This window comes from Aquila chrysaetos, chromosome 6 (genome assembly GCF_900496995.4).
Source record: "Aquila chrysaetos chrysaetos chromosome 6, bAquChr1.4, whole genome shotgun sequence".
In the NCBI taxonomy this organism is placed as follows: Eukaryota; Metazoa; Chordata; class Aves; order Accipitriformes; family Accipitridae; genus Aquila; species Aquila chrysaetos.
In genome coordinates this window covers 9,445,802-9,468,184 of record NC_044009.1, presented here as the reverse complement: position 1 = coordinate 9,468,184, position 22,383 = coordinate 9,445,802, and the positions used below count along the sequence as shown (strand labels likewise).

General features: G+C 49.0%; 1 protein-coding gene across 2 annotated transcripts in view; it reads right to left on the bottom strand.

Annotated features, from left to right (window-relative positions):
- EPHB2 (EPH receptor B2) overlaps positions 1–22,383 on the bottom strand; it is a 138,775-nt gene that overhangs the window by 18,908 nt on the left and 97,484 nt on the right. The window contains exons 6-13 of one of the 2 annotated variants that reach the window (XM_030017856.2): positions 16,769–16,893; positions 8,919–9,081; positions 8,135–8,243; positions 7,875–7,942; positions 5,254–5,376; positions 4,600–4,847; positions 3,682–3,897; positions 617–766 (exon numbers count right to left, since the gene is read on the bottom strand). In XM_030017856.2, coding sequence (XP_029873716.1) covers positions 617–766; positions 3,682–3,897; positions 4,600–4,847; positions 5,254–5,376; positions 7,875–7,942; positions 8,135–8,243; positions 8,919–9,081; positions 16,769–16,893 — 1,202 coding nt within the window. The remainder of the gene's footprint in view (positions 1–616; positions 767–3,681; positions 3,898–4,599; positions 4,848–5,253; positions 5,377–7,874; positions 7,943–8,134; positions 8,244–8,918; positions 9,082–16,768; positions 16,894–22,383) is intronic. The other variant, XM_030017857.2, reaches the window with a different exon arrangement.

Sequence of the window (22,383 nt, the reverse complement as noted above, 5' to 3'; positions counted from 1 at the left end):
AAAGGGTCATAAAGTATTTAAAATTAAGCATGTTCTGAAATACCTTGTGGTTTTGGCTTCTAGCTGCATGCAAGTTGCTTGGCTTCTTACACATCACAGTCCAAGCTTGCCATGCGAGATTTAATAACCATCTAGTAGAAGATGTCCTTGATCATTGCAGGGGGGTTGGACTAGATGATCTTTAAAGGTCCCTTCCAACCCAAACCATTCTATGACTCTATAACAGACTTTCACCAAATGCCTGTGGTCTCCTGCAGATGAAGATCTGCCTGCTGCTCCAGGGGCTCTCAGGTCAGTGGCAGCATTTCGTTTTCCACCCGCCTGCTCCTTTTCCTCCTGGGCATCTGTCTACCACCGCTGAGGGTGCTCACATTAGCCCTGTCCTACTGCAGTGGGTGTTGTACAGTCCCTACCCTCTGCCACAGCAGTACAATGGGACCAGAACAAAAGCCAAAGTTATCCCCATTACTTCTTCCAAAGGTGTTGACCTTGGACACATCTCTCACAACAGAGAAGGCTCCAGACATGCCACAGGCTGGGTCTAGCTGTAGCCATGCTTTGGCCTTGCAATGCTCCCAAATTCAGTGTTTCTGCTCCTTGTGTCTTAACAACTCACATCTTGATTGGTCATATCCCAGTAAGGCCGCTCGCCATACGACATCACCTCCCACATGACTATTCCGTAGCTCCACACATCACTGGCCGATGTGAATTTTCGGTACTGAATTGCCTCAGGTGCTGTCCACCGTATTGGGATCTTCCCTCCCTGCAGTAAAAAAACAGAGAGGATGGTAACAGAAAGAGCAAGAGGAACTGAAAAAGATGAGTGTCCAAAATATTTGCCTCCAATATGCTGGTAAAATCCTAGAAGGAAGGGACCACAGGACTATCCCTAACACTACATTAGGATGGCTGTGGCTTGTCTAGCCATGTCTGGGAAACCTTCAAGGATGATGATTCCCCCCATTTGTCTGGTGACCTGTCCCAGGGCTGCACCACCCTCTTGGGGAAGAAGCTTTTCCTGTTATTCACCTTGAACCTCCCAAGCCACTGTTTTGTCTATTGCCCCTTATTATACCATCTGGTACCACTGCAAAGAGTTTGGCTCTGTCTTCTTCGTAACTGCCCTTCAAGTACTGCAGGTCACTTAGAGGTGTCCCCTCAGCCTCATCTTCATCATATTAAACAAGTCCAGCTTCTTCCACCTGCCTATTGCTATAGCAATCTTTGGCATGACAAAATGCCCATTGTGCTAGTAGGGTCTTTTATAGAAAAATGAATGGCTATGAATGTAGAAAAATCCAAACTGATCCCCTTTGAATCTCCCTCCATCCTTTTGCTGTCACCTAGCTATCTCCAGAGCAGAATAAAAGGAATTAGAACACCCTCCTCTTCAGCTTTCTACATCTGTAGACACTTTGAAGTCAGTGAGTCTTGAGTTGAAGTCCTCGTGGGTCAGTCTGTTAATATATACATGATCCAGCAGGTTTTGATCCTGCCCATTTCTGGAGACAGAGGCAGAGTGAACATCTTTAGTATGGCATGCTTGGTCACTGATGGGAAATGGGATGGACAGGGCGGGCACTGGGGTCTCCGTCATCCTGCTGGGCAACACCAGCTCTGGAGAAATCAGAAGGGCTCTCCACTCCCATAGAGGAGTTATGCACCAAAGTGCACAAGAGTGGTGTACACGGCATGGAGCCACAGGGATTGTAATTCTCTGCTTAAGCCCTTGCAGCCTCCTAATTTTCCACCAGGGTCTTTGGACTTGAGCCATTCACAACTCAAGGGACCTTCTGAAGCGAAAATCTTCCCCTGTGCCGAAAAATAAGCAAAATTGTCTGCGTTTTGTGGCTGTGAGAAGATTAAGGAACAATATATTTTGCTGAATAACAACCATGTCTTATTAATAGGGCTCAGACCTTATACATGCTAGAAAAATTAAAAAAAGACAAGAAGTTCCTTAATCTTCTCACAGCCACAAACCTCAGACAAAATATTTTGTTTTCCACAACAGGGAGATACCAAGCATTCCATACCAAACATTATGTCCTCTCCATCAGGCATACTCTTAACAGAGCTCCTGAGAAGCAGTGGATTTAAAAAATTACTAAAAAAGAAGTCCTAAAGTAGAAATTACAGACTGGGTATATTTGGAGGATCCTTGTGGGAACTTACTTCAGTGAGACCTCCCACCTCTCTGGTGATCTGACCCAGAGCTTCACCACCCTGTTGGAGAAGAAGATTTTCCTAAGGTCCAGCATGAACCTCCAAAGCCATAGCTTGTGGCTGTTGCCCATCCATGGACACAAGGTCTCTGCGATAATTATAATAAAAAACACTCATGCATCTTGGGATGTTTAAGGATGGTGCATTTTGAAGAGGAAGATACTATTACTTCTGGTATTCTGCTATAGTGGGTGCATATATTCTATCATTATAGATAATTTATGTCCTGCTACAGTGCCCACAGTTCAAGAAGAATAAATTAGAGATGACAGAGAGAAAAGCTACAGGCACAATAACAGGAATAGAAAACAGCAGTAAACACCAGAAGTTCCCATGTATTTAACTTAACAAAGGGAAAATTAATTGGATGTAAGGATCATGTTGTGAAAATAAATGTTGCTAGTGTTTCTAAAACCATAGGATGACTGTATAAGATCAAATGGTTGGCGTTTGAAGCTACACAAGTTCAGATGAGAATAAAAGTGCACATTTTTAGGTGTTTGTTAGGTATCCAACTACTGTTACAATTCACTAAGAACTATGCCAGACATGTCATCACTGGCAACTCCAAAGGATCTGGGAGAGATGATTTCCTACAGATCATGCCCCAGCTCTAGCAACACTTATTTCCAAGAAGTCCTGTCATAGGCATTGTACGTAGGCATTGATCCCGTAGCATCATTGTAGAGCGATGCTGTATGCCTTTGCAAACAATGGTATTTATGAGAACTCCTGGCTGCAAGCTTACTGAACAACATCAAAGTCTTCAAATTATCCTTTGGTCCCAGTGCACGTTCTATAGCCTGAGACAGGCTGTGAGTCCTCGGTGGCACTAGCGTCACTGGTACTGTGGCATTCCTGGGAAGGTGTTATATGATCATGAAGCCATTTCTGGGAATGTTTCTCTGTCTACTTCAGACAGACTCTCTGGAAGACCAGTATCTAGTACTGCAGGGCTTCACCCAGCATGCATCCACACTTCAGTCTGTCATTCCTGGGGCTGAGCCGTTGACATGACATGAAAAAGGATCATGGCCTCCCAGAGAGCAGGGCAGCACGACTGGACAGTGATGGTAAAAAAATCCCAGATGTGCTGCTCTGGCAACAAATCTGTAAGGGCAGCATCTTGGTGGGTGGGTATAATGCATCATCCCAGCTAAGGGCTTTATCAGGGATACGTATATGTTTGCAGACATGTTTGGAAGAAGGCTCAGTTATCCACAGGAATGGCTATAGGGCCCATCAACAGCCACTGGACAACTGGACAGGACCTTGCAAGAGAAAATCTTCCTTGGTACATTTAACTGGTCTTTCCCATCTGGCACCTTATTTCCATTGTTGGCACCCTGAAAAAGTGCTCCCCACGTCAAGAGGGGATCTCCCCCTTCCCCTCTCTCTCCCTGACTCCTTCCTTCACCACCCATCCCTCCCCCTCTGGAAGAGCAGCTTTACCAGTGCACTGGTGTAGGTGGGATCAGAGGTGTCGTCCTCCAGAAAACGGGAGAGGCCAAAGTCAGACACTTTGCAGACCAGGTTGCTGTTCACCAGGATGTTGCGGGCAGCCAGGTCCCGGTGCACATAGTTCATATCGGCCAGATACTTCATGCCTGCCGCAATGCCCCGCAACATCCCCACCAGCTGGATCACTGTGAACTGCCCATCGTTTTGCTTAGGGGAAGAGAGGGAAAGAGTCCACATGAGAGGAGCAAATTCACAGCCCGCCACTGTCCAGCAAACAGCCAGTAGCCTCTTTCTATGCTGCTTGTCAGGACACAGCTATGCCACGAGTACGTACGTTCCCTCTCAAAGCAAGAGAGTGGAGAGTGGAGAGCTCACAGGGGCTGGAAGTCACCCTCACGCACCCTCTGGTCATTACTACCGATGGCTGCTGTCATCCAAAGGTGGTGGATCTGCCACACCTTGCACAGGAGGGTTCAGAAGGGGCAATCTATTCCTATTAAGCAGGTTATCTCCCTTCATCACAGCGAATTATCCATTTCAAACTCAGACCTATAAATATTTAGACAGAGCAGCTGGAGGTGAAGTCCTGCTGTGTTAAAGCTATGTCAGACTGTCCCTCCCTGTCCACAGAGGCAGGGTTTGCACATGCATCTGTGGGCATGTGTACAGGCAGGCACAGCCTTTTGCTAGTATGAGTGGACAGAAACACATAACAGATGACAGCCGTGGTGCCACCTCCATCTCTGTTCCCGAGACACAGACCTCTGGACTATGCAGCAGCTGCCCCAGTGGCAGGGGATGCTGGGCAGTGAAGGGCACTTGTTATACTGGCACAGGAAAGGGAATCCCCTCCAGTCCTCCTCCAGCCCAACACAATCTCTGGAGCTGCATGCTCCTGGGATCTCATACCCGCAAGAAGGAGTCCAGTGAGCCATTCTCCATGAACTCAGTAATGATCATGACCGGTGAACTCTTGGTCACCACTCCCTCCAGGTGGATGACGTTGGGGTGGTCGAACTGCCCCATGATGCTGGCTTCACTCAAGAAGTCCCGTCTCTGCTTCTCTGTGTAACCAGACTTCAGGGTCTTAATGGCCACAAAGATCTCTCTTTTGCCAGGAAGCTTGAGATGCCCACTGCACACCTCACCAAACTCCCCTGCAAACAGAAGGAAACAGGTAGGGCTTGTCAGCCTCCCAGACTGCTGCCTTTCTCCCTGAGGGACCCTGCTCCCACGGGCTCCAGCCGTGCCTGCCCGGTATGCCCCTGAGCTGACCACCCATCATCCAATCTGTGCTTCCTCCCTCACTCCATACCAAAGGCCTCCCTTCAGGTGGACTCATCATTGGTAAGGAGCACTGGACAGGGGACTATATGCACATGGGAACTCCTTGTCTCCAGCACTGGACCACCTTGGCCCTGCTAGTCCAGGCTGGGGCTAAGTAAAAGACCTTACTGACACTAGTCTTCCCAGTACCTGTAAGAAGGCTAAATCCTCACCAAAGCCTGGGACCACGAAGGAGACTGCTGCTCAGGGCCAGCCAGACATTCACAGTTCACCTACCTGCCCCGATCACCTGCTCGATTTTGACACAAGAGATATCGATTTCTTTTGCAAACTCCCTGACAGCCTCATTGGGATCTTCGTAGGTGAATGGATCGATATAAATCTTCATCCCTGGAGTCACTGCATAAAGGTGAGGGAGAGAGTCAGACAGACACATGGAAATGGCACAACTGATGGCTGACATCAAGGAAAAGAGAAACCTATGCATGTGAGGGTCTTTTTTACCTCAGCAAGTCGCATAATCAAGGGCACGAAGCAGACACAGCAAAGCAGTTTGAGAAAGAACATGCAGAGCCATATTTGCACAGGACTGTTAAAGCTGGATTATAATGAATATTGGCCCATAAGTAATTGTTGGGGCAATGGAGGGCTACATCATTAGCTAGGACTGCAAACTGTGACCACAGAGAACCACACATCCTCTGCAGCAGGACTGGGCTTTAGCAGACCCAGAGGAAAAGCAAGGGAAGCATTTGTTCTCAGGAGATGGTGCATAGGCACACCAATGTCACACCACACTTATCATGCTGCAACACTGCAAGAGGACCGTTTGTAGAGACTGCAGCTCTGCCCCGCTGGCCTCCTCTGTGTCCTGCTTCCACCTCAGCACACCATTCCCTCAGAGGCATGGGAAAGTGGAGGAGGAGACCTGGGCTCAGCACTCAAGACAGGAGATGGGGAAGGTCTGCCTTGGGATGTAAACTGAGGCACATGCTGCTCTTGGTTCTCTACAGGCATTCTCTCTATAGGGGAGGCAGCTCTAGGCACTTGGTACTACAGACACAGCCATCAAGCCAGACTGAATCCTCCACAGGGGTGTCTGTGACCCTTCCAGGGGAAGTGCAAGCAGGACAGACAGTCCAGTCTGCCCGCTGTTCTCCTGACAGGTAACCCTGCCTGAGGCTGGGTTCTGTCTTGGTAGCCTCAACATGGTCAAGACAAGCTGTAGGGGACACTGGGGAAATTGCAAAAGCCAAGCTCTTCCTGCTAGGCAGACCAGAAGACACAGCGATATGCTTATGTGAAAGGCAATGGCCATGGGACCTGGTGAGGTTGGACTGCTGATGCCACATCGCACTCTACCTACACCATGGGACAGCTGCAGTCCTCCCCTTTCTACACTCATTTTACTGGCCTCTGGCTTGCTCCAAAATTGGGGGTATTTGGAGAGCAGAGCTCACAGCTCACTAAATAAGGAGCCCAACACAGAACCAGAGGCATGACTCCCAGCTCCACAAGTAGCATGCTGGTAGGATTCACAGGAGTTGCTGCAATGCTTACAGGCTCTCTGCACCTCGGCAATCTGCTAACCCTAAGCTGTAGCCTCTCCACAGCAATCACTGCTGGGGAGCTGAGCAGGGACTGTGCCTTGGACTGGTGTCTTGAGTGACGATGTGGCTAAAAGGCACCCCAGGCCTGTTATCAATTCATCTGCAACTGGTGGCATTGAGCCTGTTCCAACAGTCGTAAAGGCACAGCTATGAATGCCATCCCAGCCTGAAGCTGTCATATTACACACCAGACCCCAGGAGAAAGTGTGAATGTATGTTTACACATGCAGCACGGACTGACAAACAACTGAGAGTTGCATTTACATAATCTTTCCTGAAGAGTGTCATTTCTCCTGGTAAGTTATAGCAATGCAGCCAGCACACTGCTGCTCTGGCACAGAGCTGCAGTTCAGTGCTCTGCCTTTTGGGAAATGTTTCCTAGGTAAATGCAGAAGCAATAGTGAGTCCTGTGCTGAAACACTACTGATGTTTTCCATTCTCTGACCAAGGCTCAGGTTTGTACAGGAACAAGGTAGAAAAAGGACAGAAATCCTGAAGCTGCAAGTGTAACAAGGTAAATAACAACTGAGATTCGAACAAAGCAGGATTATTGCGACAGGTCTCTAGTGAGGAAGGAGAAAGGCATTTCAAAGGCCGTGCAGCCAGGGGTTAATAAGGGGAAGGAGCAGGCACTGAGGTGAGGCAGGGTGGGCAGTGAGGCTGAGAGCAGGAATGCTGGATGGGAGGGAGTGCCTTGCAGTACACAGGGATGTTGGAAGAGGGAGGCTGCAAGAGAGTGATTGTTACATATTGTATTATATACCTATATATATAGATATATTTCATATCTCCTAGGATTCTGGGAGCACTGGGATGGGCTCTAGCAAAGGCACCACAAGGTATGTGGATTCCTGCAGAAGGACAGTACTCTGCAGGAGGTGGGTAGGTTGGGAAAGGGGTCTCACTGCTGCCTGCAAGCTAGGCAGAGCTCAGGAGTTGAAGTAGCAAGACAAGATGTGTTGGCAGGGGCTGCACCGCAGAGGAGGGTGAGGCTTCAGAGATGTGTGTTGGATGTCACAGGAGGTTGTAGAGCATGCACTGCATGGTTGGCACGTGACAGCACGCAGGTCTGGAGAGCACAGACTCTACAAGGCAGGGCAGGGATCTAGATCATAGGGGACTGGCGGGGGATCTAGACAGCACAGAGGTCCTCCTGTCTACACATGCACATGCCTGCCCAGCTAGGTGGCCTGAGCCCTCCCCGCATGCTGCAAGGAATGAGTGAACAGGAACACAAACCGAAGAGAGAGCGGACCCCCAGGCCTGGCGGGGGGCCGCGGTACGTACTGTGGCCACTGGTATAGTGCTGCAGCTTGTCGGTGTACTCAGAGTCAGCACGCTCAAAGCCCCGTCTTCTGGAAAGAAAGGGAGTCCTGAGCACCAGCACGGGTCCATGAGAGCTGAGAGACACGCTCCAGGGACATCTCTCTTTCCCCCTTCACCTTCCTGTCCCCACCCTCCTCTCCCCTAGCCTTGCCACCCTCTGTCTTCAGTCAGAACCCCCTTGCACAGCCCCAGCCCTGGGTCATGCGCTCAGACTGACCTACCTGTTGCACACAATAACGATGACGACTACAGCAATCAGGAACACCAGTCCTGCTGCGGAGGAGCCGATGATGAGTGGCAGCTTCTCCTGGACACTGGTCTGGTACTCGGCTGGCATGCAAGGAAGAGGGAACAGGTTACTGCCGCACAGGATGGGTCTACACTAACAAGTTCATCAAGGTCAGAGTGTGGCCCTGAGCACTGCCCACATTTGCATGGCTATTGCTAATAGGCTTCCTGGCAGGGTTTTGGTCTGGGACAGCTAGTCCTGTCCCAGGCATGGGTCAGGTCGGCTACGACAGGGGATGTGCCCCAGTAGGAGGGTTGGATGGAGCTATGCCTTTTGGGTGGGTAAGTTTAGTCCCATGGACGCATGCATGCTGTGCCTTGCTCCTTGGCTTCAGGGACAGAAAACTGGCTTGGCCTGTTTTATTTAGCAGCACACATTTAGAAAATAGAGGCCCAGGTCTGCATTTGTCATCAACAGCTGTGCACATGAAAATCATAAATTTCATTTCCTCTAAATCCAACTGAATGAAGATGCCCCCATGCCAGAAAACTTGGCAGAAATTGGCCTAGATTATGTGATTCCCTGCATGGCCTACCAAGTGCCCATGCCTCTCTCCAGGTCTTGCCAGGTTGAATAAATGCATCTGACTTGCCAATGCACCCTTGAAGGGACTAACAGCAAGGGGACCAGCACTGCTGCCAGTGCATCTCCATCTCTCTAGTCTAAGTCTCTCTAGACTCTGTGTCACCTTTATGCAGAGGCAGCTCACGACTCACCTTCAGTCATGGTCTGGAAATACATCTTGCCACTATACCGGCCATACCCAGCCACAGTACGTGCCCGCACCTGGAAGACGTAGATGGTGCCAGCTTTGAGGTTTTGTACTGCCACAGTGTTGGTGGGGCTCTTCACTGTTGTCGAATTTAACTCACTCAGATCCTGTCAAGAAAATAGAAATCTGTCATCAGAAAAATGAGTCCAGAATCAGGCGCTGTATTTCTAGAAGGACGAAGCACAGGAGACCAGGGTAGCATGGGTGGAGAGACCACCATGGGGAGACCATGGGCCTCAACAAACAGGTCATTTCTCTGAGCCTGCCTCCCGCCAGGGAGACACAGAAGCAGGAATGGGAGTACAGATATCCCTGGCCTACCCACCACCTCTCAGGAAAGGCTCTGATGAAGGTGTTAGCTAGAAACCTCAGGTCGCTTCTCCAAGCCTTAAGCTCAATGGGGATGTGAACTGTCCTTCTTCCTCACCCCCTCGTCCTGTGTCTCATCCAGTCTCAGCACCCTCTCCATTTGCTCTTCCCCATCTCCCTTTGCCGGTGCTGGAGGTAAAGTCTAGCTGAACACAGGGTTTTGGACCTCAGGAGAAGTACTGCTACCATCCCGCTGCCCAGGGCCTGTTTCACCAAGGACCATGGGTAGGTTTTCAAAGCTGGGGAACCAAAGAGCTTATTTAAAAGTGACAGTGAAACTAATTCCAAATTTCTGTCCTACCCCTTGTGTGTCGTTTTTCTAGCTGAGGACTTGAGCAGTCATATCATAACGGTATAAATGGTATTGCACTTGTGTAGGTGATGGATCCATCACTGCCCTTAGTAACTATGCCCTTAGCTGAGCATCTAGAAGCACTAGTGGATGGGCCACAATCTCCTTGTGCTAGCCACTATACAAGAGAACAGACAGTCCCTGTCCCCCACAGGGACATGGAGAAACAGGTCAACAGAGGAGGATGAAAGGTGGTACTGAATGTGGTGCCTCCTATGATCAGGGCAAGGTGGCTAGGTGCCTGGCAGCCATGAAGTCCTGAAAGTCAGTGCAAAGCAGCAATATATGCAAACAGCATGATGTTTCTGGAAAACAGAAAAATCTTAGGAAAGCCAAGTTGTGAGTATAAGCCCCTATAAAAGGAGGCACAAGCATGGATTTTTGAATCAAATTTCTGTAGCTATGTTGAAAGTGCTCATCCTTTCTGGTAACACCTCCGATCTGGCAGGTCAGGCTGCCTTGGCAGGATCACTCACTGGAACAGATCAGCAGCTGACAGCTCAAAATCTGAGCTGGCAAGTTTACAGGCAAGTCCCTGAGATGTGCTATCTTCAAGTCACTGCAAAGGGCTCAGCAAGCCCAAGGACTCCCACCCCACAGACTCACCAGAGAGGTGAGATAACCTCAAAAGAAGTAGGCAGGGACTGGCAAAAAGAAGAAGTCAGACACATAGTTTTTGCAATCCCATCAAGTGGGACTGAAGGTGTGATCAAAGGACTGGCCTTTCGTCTCAGCTGTGAAATGCCACCAGAGGGGCATGGAGGGATTGTTTCTCATACCGTACTACCATGAGCTCTGAAACTCCCAGCGAGGAGCAAAGTGTCCACTCCTCCTCACCAACTTCTTCTGCAGTGGACTCCTGAAGGACAGAGGGTATCAAAGAGGCAATCAGGCAGAAGGTCCCATCTTGTGATGAACCGAGGAAACCTCACACAAAGGTGCAAGTTACACAGGCTGTTGCTCTCTTGTGCTGCTTTGGCTGCCTGCAGGCAATGGTGAAGCAGAAGTCAATGGAGAGTCTTGCACTCAACTTTGCACACCCTTTGCCTACAGGGGGCTGTGTCCTCAGCCTCCTCAGCTGCTGGACCACAAGATGAGTCAGAGGTTGTCTTGCCCACCAATAAATGATGGAGTTGCCTTTGGGGGCTGCTGGTCTCCTTTCTTTTCCACTCTCCACATTGCCAGCTATCTGGTGACTTTGCTTTCATGGTCACTTCTGAGAACAGCACTTCACTCAAGTGCCTTCACTCAAGAGAACCTTCTGCACAGCCAGAAGCTGTGGTACCAGCATCATTAGAGATCCATAAAGAACAGTCATTCACTATGGGGCTCCATACAGCAGACCATGTTGAACCAATGTTCTCTTCATGTTCCTGGAAGAGCCTGGTGCTTTCTCAATTAGTCATCATGCTGGAGCAGAATTGCAAGTGCACTGGCATTTGCAAGATGGGTTATACTCATGACCTGGGTTTGTGCAGACTATTTGCCTCAAAGCTGCAAAGCAGCTGACAGACAACATTCATGGAGTTAACTGCTTGTATTAAGCTTCTGATTGAGCAGTGCTGTGGTGTGGATGGCTGGTAAGAGAGTGGTCTGGCTGGAATGTGTTTCTCCAAGTGTGCAGTCAAACTTGGAGGCTTGGAAATGCCAATAGCACATCAGTCTGCAGGGTAATGCAGAGCAGCTCTGCAAATGCCTGGGAGACCTCCACTATGAACAGTGTTCAGGAACAGTTCTCTCTTCTGAAAACTACAATACCAGTTTTATCCATCTGGAGCTGGTGCTGAAGGTGCCTGGGTATCACTGGGTTGTTTTGGAATTAGACTAATGACAACTAAAAGCTCTAGTACAGATACACAGACAAGAAAGATCAAGAAAAGATGAGCATGCAGAAAAGTGATTGCCTTATTTGTCTGATCAGGCCTCAGCACTCCCTTGGACCTTTCCCAGGCAGGCTAAGAGAGAAATGGGTCAGGAAATGTTTACAGTTTTAGTGCTTAAGGGCTTGAATGAATCCTCCCAGGCCCTTGGATGGCACTAACAACACAGTTGTTTTAAAATCATTTGTCCAACTGTTTGAGGGAACCTCATCCCTGCTCCTGGAGGACTTAAAATTGAATGCAGTGGGCATGCTTAGAAGACAGTTTATAGCCTGGGAAATTGATGTCTGTCTATCTCAGAAAGGTGTGCTAATGCTCTCTTTTAATCCCAGACTACAAGGAAAGAGCATTTACACCTCTCCACCCTCCCTTATCAGACCTATTCTTTCCCCTTGGCATATTGCTCAGCCATCACCTCTCCAGCAATTCACTTCAAACACTTCTCCCCTTTCACTGCTCTGGGCTTCTCCAGCAGGTCCAGGGCACCCCAGGTGGTTTAAAGTCCAAATCCCTTTGCTGTTTCTCCCAGCTTGTTTTTTGCAGAGATTTGGTGGTTGGTTGTTTGTTTTTTTTTTTTTCCCCTGCTGATTTTGGTTTGAGTTTGGAAATCCTAATTCAAAATAACACACTTATTTCCTCAAAGTTTTGATTTTGAGTCCTTGTCTGGTTCCCCTTTCCCTGAGCCAAATTTAAGCTGAAACCAAAGTCTGATCAACAAAGAAAGAGTTTCTTGAAACACAGATAGTCTGTGAAATGCTCAAAGGATTTGCAAAAATTGCTTCTATAAAGTCATGTTTTATCAGCCAAAAAAAAAAAAAAAGCCAAAGAAAAATGTCAACCGACTTAATTTGGCAGACAGCTCCTCTGTGCATCTGCACAGCAGCAATCTGCTGTGGTTCCTGAAGCAAACAGAGCCACACGTACAAAGCTAGTCCAAGGCTGTATGCCAAATCATCACACACATCTGAATTTTGGCCCCCATGGGATTGAGTACGTTAGGAGGGATGCTCAGATGTGGTAACAGGGTCCTGCTGGCCACTCTGGGGGTGGATCCATGGGGTCCACAGCTCCCAGACTCTCATGGGGAGCATGACTTGTGGGGAGATCTCAAAAGCATTTGGCCTCCCAGCCAGGTAGCTGATCAAGTGAATTGTGGTAAGAGTGTCTGGATGCCTCTCACAAGAAAACTGAGCCCCAGACAGAAGCAGCATGGACCCTGGGCAGGGACTGGGACTGCAGGAAACCTAACGCAGGGCTCCCTGGCAAGGTTTCCTCTTAATATTCTTGATCTCACAGTCTTCCCCAGACAATGCCCCCTCCAAGTGTTTGGGCAGTATCGGGGGAAGGGGCATCCCAGCTCTCGCTCCATCCTGGGGACAGGTGGGAAACACCAGGCAGCAGCTTTGGCCCCAGGCTTGGGGATGCTGGTGTCCAACACTGCAGGCTGGAGACCAAGAAAGTCCTCTGAGCCAGACCGGGAGCAATGCTTCCAGCTGTCCTTGGTATGAGCCCTGGTGACACCCAGTCCTGGGGATGCTGGGCTCCTGCCAGAAGCTCCTGGGCACCACAAAGGCTACAGCCAGCTCTACTCCCACCTCCACCATCAGGTGCCACAGGTCACCTCTCCCCAACCCTTCAAGCCCCCCAGCCACCCCATGCCCTTTCCCCAGCATTGGCTGGAGATATCAAAGGGCTCCTGTGCCTCTAAAACATTTGCATTGGTGACCGAACTGGGCACAATGGATGGGTTGAATGTCTTCAAACAATTACAAAATGCTAACTTACAGCATACCCTAAACCCAATCACTTTGCATAACAAGGAGACCTAATTATTCTTTGCAGTGCCTGACACTGCAGTGGGTCTCCAGTTCCCACACTCCAGGATGAGTTTGGCGACCTTGGACAAAAACTACTATGCCCTTTCTAAATGAAGACAACACTCACTTTTTTAGTAAGACAAACATTGGCAGGTGCCTCTTGGAGGTTAAAATAAAATATCCATTAAGGAGAGGACCATAGAGACCAGACATGTCATTCAGTGTTTGTGTAACAATCTGCACTGATTTGCTTTAACTACATGTGAAAGAAAATCATAATGTTGCCTCTGTACAGGCATTTTTAATAGCATCTAATAATAGCAATGTTATAAATAATCTGTGAAATGGAAACAAAAATATACCTGTTTCAGGTATTGTGAACAGCTCTTTTCTGTTAATGCTAAACCACTTATTCCAATTTTTTAAATATAATTTATGTATTTATATAGAAGAGAATCAATTCAAAATGAAGAGCCAAAACACTTTATACAAGATGTGTATGCTGCTATTCTTACATTTGAACTGTTTTCATGTTAATAAAATATAATTTTCTACTGGGGAAAAAAAAATTCCACTAGAAACAACTTAACTAGCTCCAGAGATATTTTCTGAGCATTCAGAAGCACATGGGACAGTTTGCAATGAAACATTCTGGAAACAAATCACCTCTGTACAGACTGGCAGTCGAGTGAGAACACACCTGGGATGTGTCACACACCCCATCCAAATTGCAGTATTGATGTGAAGCAGGGGAAGAGCATGGCACATCCAAAGCTGTGCATTTTGGGACTGTTCCCAGGGATCAAGTAAATGGCTTTCAATTGCAGAACTCAGTAATGCAATGGCTAGACTAACATGAGATTCAGCTCTGCCAAGCAGCCAGAGAAGGATATAGTGTCATTGCGTTGTTGAAGATGCAGAGGGTCTTGACTGACCAGACGAAGCATATGAAGACCTTGGCTAGTGATGACTAGTGGTGGATCAGACCTTGAGTATGCAACTGGGACTTCAAAGTAAAGGCTGACACACACAGAGGAGTTTGGGGAGAGACAAACCTGCTGCCATTGGCCAGGCCCTGCCTCTAGCTCTTGGTTATTCCACCTTTTTAACCTGTTTCCAAATCCTCTGAGATTTGCTTACTGTGGGACTAAGCTTTGATCCAATGATCCCTTTCTGAGAATGACATACATCTTGGCTGGGGAGGAGATAAAGACATGTCTTTCTTCTTCAGCCAAAGCCCTAGCAAAAAAATATACCAAGAGGTTCAAATGATTCTGTCCCTCTACTTTGCTCTGCTGAGACCCCACCTGCAGTACTGTGTCCAGCTCTGGAGTCCTCAGTACAAGACAGACATGAACCTGTTGGAGTGGGTCCAGAGGAGGGCCACAAAAATGATCAGAGGGCTGGAACACCTCTCCTGTGAGGACAGGCTGAGGGAGTTGGGGTTGTTCAGCCTGGAGAAGAGAAGGTTCTGGGGAGACCTTATCAGGGAGAAGCCTTTCGGTACTTAAAGGGGGCTTACAAAAAAAAAAGAGACAGACTTTTTAGTAGGACCTGTAGCAATAAGACAAAGGGTAATGGTTTTAAACTAAGAAAGGGTAGATTCAGACTAGATAAAAGGAAGAAATTTTTTGCAATGAGGGTGATGAAACACTGGCACAGGTTGCCCAGAGAGGTGGTAGATGCCCCATTCCTGGAAACGTTCAAGGTCAGGTTGGATGGGGCTCTGAGCAACCTGATCTAGTTGAAGATGTCCCTGCTCATTGCAGGGGGGTTGGAACTAGACGACCTTTAAAGGTCCCTTCCAACCCAAACCATTCTATGATTCTATAAAATACTAGGACAGAGAGAGCCTCAGCACCAGCATGTGGGGCTGCTTGCGTTGTCCTCTCTGCCAGGGCTAGTGCTCCACCTGCCATTTAAGGCATTGCCTGAGTGTGGCTTGGGCCACTTGTCCCCATGATCAGGGACATGCTGTGCCCTAAACTCTGCCAATGGAGCAAGCAGAAGCTCACCTTGCAGTTGGCTGCAAAGACCAACCACGAACAGCAGCTTCCCCTTTAGACAAAAATTCCCTTTATTTACAGCCTCCCCCAGAAAACAGAGGGGAGGGGGAAGAAAGAAAGAGGGGGAGAGATTAAGAGAAAGTAAGAGGAGGAAAATGAACTCCTTGAGATCTTCTATCTCTATGCTGAGGGTCCCTGGGGAGAGGACCCCACTTGCTTTCCAGATCTGTCTTGTTAACTACTCATCCATCTTGCCATGTATTCTGGGATCATTTCCAAGGGTCAAATAAATGGCTGTGATTTATGCAATATAGGTCAGGACCTATTTAACAGCTTACAAAGAAGCTCCCCCCCCCTCCCCGTTCTCCCTCTGGCTCTTGGTGATGAGAAAATAGGTCACAGGCAGGCAGTGGGGGGGATTAATCATTTCTTCCGGCAACTGCTGGGAAAAATATTTTCAGTTCCATTTAATCATAAAGCTTTTTAATTAGTTAGTTTGCAATTTTTAATGTATAGTTTATAAGCCCTTGTGTAAGGGGGCAGATTCCTGGAAGGAGAAATCTCCTGCTCCCCACCTCCCCCAGGTAGCACAGATGAAGTTCACCAGCCAGGCAGAGCTTGGCAGGTCCTGGGACCAACATCAACATGGTCTTCAGGTCTCTCAGCAGCCACAGAACTCCAGCCCCATGGGATGGACACCCTGGCACAGCCCTGGCTTGCAGTCCCTGTGCTCACCTGGGCAGGAAGGAGGTGGAAGGGGCATGTTCCTGAGGGATGAAAGAGCCAGAGCTGTGCGACCCCTTCACAGCAGCCTCCCCTGACTCTGTAGTGCAGTATGTACCCTCCATGGGAGTATGGGACAGCTTCTCCCTGGTACAACACCTGAGTTCAGGCTGCTGCACACAGATGCCAAACTCACCTTTGGTGTAAATACGCTGATGGACAGCTTTATACAAAATCTCAAAGACTGAACACTCAGCTAGTGTGGTTCAGCCTGGGACTAGATGCTGCCTACCATACCCATTTCCCACTAGTGCCCCAGTAGGGGAAAGGGAAAAATTAGACCCTGGACCCTGGCTACCCAGGTCTCCCTGCAATGGGTCCACCTGCCACAAGTGCTGGAGAGCTGAAGGGAGAAGCTCCTCCTGAAAGACCAGCAGATTTTCCACATTTGCAGTGTCTACACAGGGTCTCCACCACTGGACTCTAAAGGGCTGACAGCCACTGCCACCCACATGACCAACCGCAGCAAGAGAAGTAACCTATTGATCAACCAACTGCTGTAGCCGGTCTTATGCCCTCACATGAAGCTTTGTACCACCTCCTCTCCCATAAACCTACGGCTGAACCCTGCCAAGGTCCCACAGTACCTTCTCATAATATTGCAGCTCATAATCCAGGATGACTCCGTTGGGTTGGTCAGGCTGAGACCATGAGAGTGTAATGCTGTCCACGGTGCGGCTGACCTGGTGCATGATGGACACAGCTGAAGGAGCTGGAAGAGAGAGCAAGAGAGAGGCCTCAGTCAGATGCCTGCACGGGCAGCACCCGCATCCCTTGGCTGGAGGCAGGCAGGTGCATTATTGCTATTTAGAGCTATTGAATTCACTTCCAGCAGTGGCAGGGCTGTCCAGGGGTCAGGACATCCTGGCTTTTGCTGTTTGTAGAGAGCAGTTAGAGGAGAGCAAAATGTTTCCACTGCTCACTAAGAGTTTGTAATTAGAAACCATGTAGGGCAGTGTCTCAGGCAGGAAAACAGATCATTCCCAGGCAAAATGAGCCCAAGGTTGGAGCAAACACAGCCTTGTTCCCCTGGAAAAGGACTACCAGCCCAGCAACATGCAATTCTCCCTGCTTGCTATGGGAAGTAGGGGGTTTTGTACTTTGACATTTGCATAGAGAAGCTTTATAAGGCAGAGGCAGACGCAGGAAGCAAGCAGCTCCTCTCTGCCTTGGTGTGCTAGGTCTGCAAGTTGCACATGCCAATCAAGGGAGGTGCATACAGCAGCCTGAGCATGCAACGCAAACCTGACCTGACATGCTGACAATGGTGAGTCGCCCGCCTCGTCAGAGTGCCCTGGAAATAGCACACCCACAGACGCCACTTGTCCCACTGAGCACAATGGGACCTTCCAGCAGCTCCTCAGACAATCCAGCCAGCTGTCCACCCCTTGCACTGCCCTGCATTGCCTACGTGGCTTGACACATGGCCAGGTAGGAACAGTGCAGTCTTGGCTGGTGCCGCACCTTGGGAAAACTGCCCTCCAGGGACCTGTGCTAACAAGTCCATGGGGCAGGGACCACGGCGTGGAGCTGCCACCTCCCTCTGAGACTCTGACCAGCTCTGATCCTGCTTGCTGTGGACCAGGGCAGGTGAGCAAGCAGCCTGGACTGCTTTTAATCCGGTTGGCTCAGGTATTGATAGCATGGATGCCACAGCATTGCAGGTATCAGCCTACAGCCCCCCACCCTTGCTGGAGCGGCCGACACACACGGATGCGTGTGCTCCCTGCTCTTCACTGCATCTGAGACCGGTGAGCTGAGCACATGTCCTTGCCCGTCCTGCACCCAGCCTGCTGATGGCACTGCCAACACAGCCTCCACGGACGTCAGTCCAAAGGCCATCTCAGACCTCACCCAGTGCCAGCCCAGCCTCGGAGAATGCTAACTCCAGCACAGCGTTAGCCCTGGCACACCTGCCAGCACAGATTCACTGCTTCAGCAGCTTCAGGGCAGAGGGGAAGCCTCAGGGGTGGGAGAGGACTGGAAAGTGGTAGCGAGAAAGCTTCCCCATCACTTGCATGCCAGGCCTGGTTACAAATGGATGCAGAGAGGCTTGCACTCAGAAGGGTTTTTACCAGGTCCAACCTTTTCAATATTTCATAGAAGAACAACTCATTTGACAGCTCTGAGACACAGCTTGGAGGAGCGGCACACAAAGCACAGCACCTCTCACCCATCTCCAGTCTGGTTTCCCTTGGCATCACAAGCAGTGACAGAAACCATACCAGCTGAGGATTGCAGACACAGCAGTGGTAGGACTGCACTACTTGGACCAGTGTGGCTGCAGCATGTTCTTGCACATCACTGTAATGAATTACAGCTGAGCAACTCCTCTCAAAGCATACCAGCAAAAGCCATTTTTATGATCCACTGTCTTTGCCTCTTCACTACTGCTTTTCTGGTTTCACAGCACTGTGGCTCCCAGGATGTTCAATGCCTGTGTGCCAAGGGGAGTAGGGGCCAGGTATGAGAGCAAAACCTGCCACCACACTGCTGCACCATTTCCCTTCATCTCCCTGGGTTTCCCCACCTTTGAAGGAAGGTGCAATGCAGGTCAGCCTCAGCAAAATGTTGGCAATCTCTGGTTTTGTCCAGCACTTACTAAAGCTGAACGAGGGCAGAGAACTTCCATCATTGGAAGTGTTCAAGGTCAGGTTGGATGGGGCTTTGAGCAACCTGATGTAGCAAAAGCTGTCCCTGTCCATGGCAGGGGGGTTGACTAGATGACCTTTAAAGGTCCTTCCCAACCCAAGCCATTCTATGATTCTAACAGATTCTGAGACCAAAGCCTCACCTCCTCCCAAACGCCAATCCCTCCATCCATTTCTGGTTAAGCCAAGTCTCATTACCCACCAGTCTGAAACTCTCTGTATCATCTCAGATGTTCCCTTGCTCTGTGGCATACAGCACTGCTTCCCTCCACCTTAATGTCCCAGTCCCACTGCTTCAGGGCCCATATTTACAAACTCCTGGGATTAGTTTCTCATGCTGGTGTTAAGATAAAACATAGGTAACACTTCTGGAGCCTGTCAGCTCTTGCCAGAGCTTGCTGCTTCTTCATCGACACAGATTTCATAGGACATCTGCAATCTCCAAGACAAACATTTCTCTCTGTGGAGAAATGCCTTGGAAGGAAGATGTGACCAAGCTACAGATCGCCCTGCAGAAGGGATTGAGACTGGACTGAGTATGCAGCCCGTGGTCTCTCTGGCACATCCGAGCTGCACGCACTCTGTGAACTGATCCCACACTTACACAGGCTATTCTAGGACAGGGGCTGCACACACCCAGACCTGTCTCACCACAAAACTGGGATGTGGCAACATCCCATGATTTAGACACAGGTTCAATGGCTGACCTTGCAGCTGGAAAAGCTCTTCAGCTCCAGGTCCCTCCAGGTAGGAGTGAGGTCCCTGGGATGCTCTTCTCCCACTTCCATGCATGTGTGAATCATTTGTGACCAGCCATAGCCCAGGCAGCTGTGTACTTGGTGAACCTGCCCTCATCTGGCTCAGAAAAAAGAACCAAATGGATGAGGTGGGGCTCATCTAATGAGCCTTAATGAGGCAAATACACTGCATGTTAGGAAGGAGGCAGGTGAGATGAATGACTACAGCAACTTCAGCGCTCTTTCTACACCTGGGGCAAAGGAGAGTCTCCAGATAGGCAGGAACCTCCACCATTGCGTCTTCTCAGTAACTGCTCTTGTTATCACAGACATCAGTGAAATGCACAATAATAAAATCACAGAAAGCTTTAGGTCAGAAGTGACCTCTGGAAGTTTCTAGTCCAACTGACTTGCAGAGTAATTTCAAAGTCAGATCACTTTACTCAGGACTGCATCCAGTTGAGATCTGAGTATGTTCAGGGATGGGGATCCCACAGGCCCTTGGAGCACCACTGCCCAGCTTCCTTGCTCTTGTGGGGAAGAAGCTTTTCCCTGCGTCCCATTAGAACTTCCTTCATCGCACCTTGAGGCCATTACTACTGTCCGCTCACTGTGCACTTCTGGGAAGAGTCTGGCTCTGTCTTGTCTGTAAACTCCCTTTTGAAGTGGAAGACTGTAGCTAGATGCCCCTTAGCCTCCTCCTCTCCAGGCTGGCCAAACCCAGCTCTTTCAGCTATCCTCATGTCTTGTGCTCCAGCCCCTGGCCCATCCTAGTGATCTGCTCCTGCTAGACCTGCTCCAGTTTATTGATGTCTCTGTAGTACTGGGGAGCCCCAAAGTGGACAAGTACCCCAGATGTGGCCTCATGAGTGCCAAGCAGATGGGAACAATTAATATCCTCTATTTTTTGCCTGTGCTCTTGCTAACAGAGTGCAGCATGCTGCAATGCTACAAAACATGGTCCTCATCACACATCTTCATCACAGGTGAAGGCAACAGCTTGTGCAGAGAGAGGCTCCCAACTCTGTGAATAAGGGATGGGCTGAGACTGGATGTCTGAGTTTGAAAGCAGTTTAGTGGAGTCAGCCAGACCTCAGAGTGACTTTCTGAAGTCTAGTCAGTGGGAAAAGCTTCTAGCCGGATGGCGACACCAACGCTCAGGCAGCTGGTATGTGGCAGCTCTTGTCCCCTGGAGCAAACAGTTCATTCACAGTCAACAGCAAAACTAGTGAAGACCCATGAGTTTCTGACTCTTCACCACTTCCAAGGCTGGAAGGTGCTGGTTGCAATTCTCTGCTCTGCCCCTAAGTCCACGTGGGAGACCTTGTACAAATCCACATTACCCTTCTGCACTGCCATCTTCTACCTGGAAAATGAGGCTAGCCATCCTGTCTCGTTTTTACTCCCTGCCTGTCTTATCTAATTTTACTGAGCACTTTCAGAGGCAGAGACTATGCTAAGGCTCTTGGTTCCCCAGCAGTATTTAATGCATGTAATATAATAGCTCAAAAGTAAGGAGATGAAAACAGTTGAAGTGAATACAAAGAGCATCCAATCTGGGATAGTGCTACCTGGTGATACTCTCATCACAAGGTGTGCTCCAGCTCTGAAGCATCAAGCACTTTGTGACCAGCCTGAACTACAATGTAGAAAGCTTTTCTACCACAGGACATGGTGAAGTGACAAATACAACAGAAAAGACTGTGAGAGATACACACTTTCTGACATGTGATGAACTCAGCTGAGCAAAGATGGTAAAAGTCTCGAAATACCTAAGCTGACTTTCCTGAACTGTTGTTTCTGAAAAAACTATACAGATTCCCTCCATTGGGTTTTTGAGTATTTCAAAGCAAAGATTTAACAAACTGAAAAAAAGACCACAATAAAAAAAGAAAAGGTCTTTGTTCTTCCAGCCTGCTTTGTGCCAAGCCCTTTCCATGACCGGCCAGCATAGAGCTGGGCTGCTAACACCAAAGATTCACCGGCAGCATTTAACCTGGCCCTGTGGGATCGGTCACCTTGTTCCACGAACCGTGACTTCTCTTTGTTCCCTTGTGACAAAAGAAACAGAGGTTTAGGGACCATTTCAGGACCATTTCCAGGTTGGAAACAGTCCCTAAATTAGTGACAATTGCCCAATGGCACAAATTGCTCAGTGCCAAAGACAGTTCCTCAGCTGTTGGCTCGCCTGGTTGTCCCTTACTCATGGAAGGTGTTTGAATTAAGGTGCATGGGGAAAATGGATGCTGGATAAGGGACCTGTCCTGTGACACATAAAGGAGATCAGATTTGGAGCATCCCAGCTCTCAGAGCCACTATCACTTTGAGATGTCACCCCCATGAATGTGTAAGCAGAGGCAGATTTATCCTGATGGTGTCTCCAGGTGTATGTGTGCAGCAACAATGCAAAAAATAAACAGAGCTTCATTTCCACAGCAGATGGAAACTTACTTTTCACGACTGAAACCCTTGAGCCCCAATGTCACGTGGAGGCAAAATGAATCATTCGAGTCCTTGAAAGGCACTTTTCTATATCCTCTTTATCTGGGACGGCCTCAGATTCCTCTTAGTGGAGCCCTGTGGCTTCTCCAAATTGCTGGAGAAATAAACCAAGCCAAAACCACCACTGGAGTGTAAAACAACCTTAATGAAAATCCACCAATGTAAAAAGGCAGATGACCTGTCCCCTGCTGCAACAAAATTTGCAGCACACAGGGAGGGGAGGCAGCCGACATCTCTCATGTGATGACCTCTCTGGGGCAGAAGCACAGGAGGGATGCAAGGGATGCTTCCATGGTCCTTGCCCCAAGCATC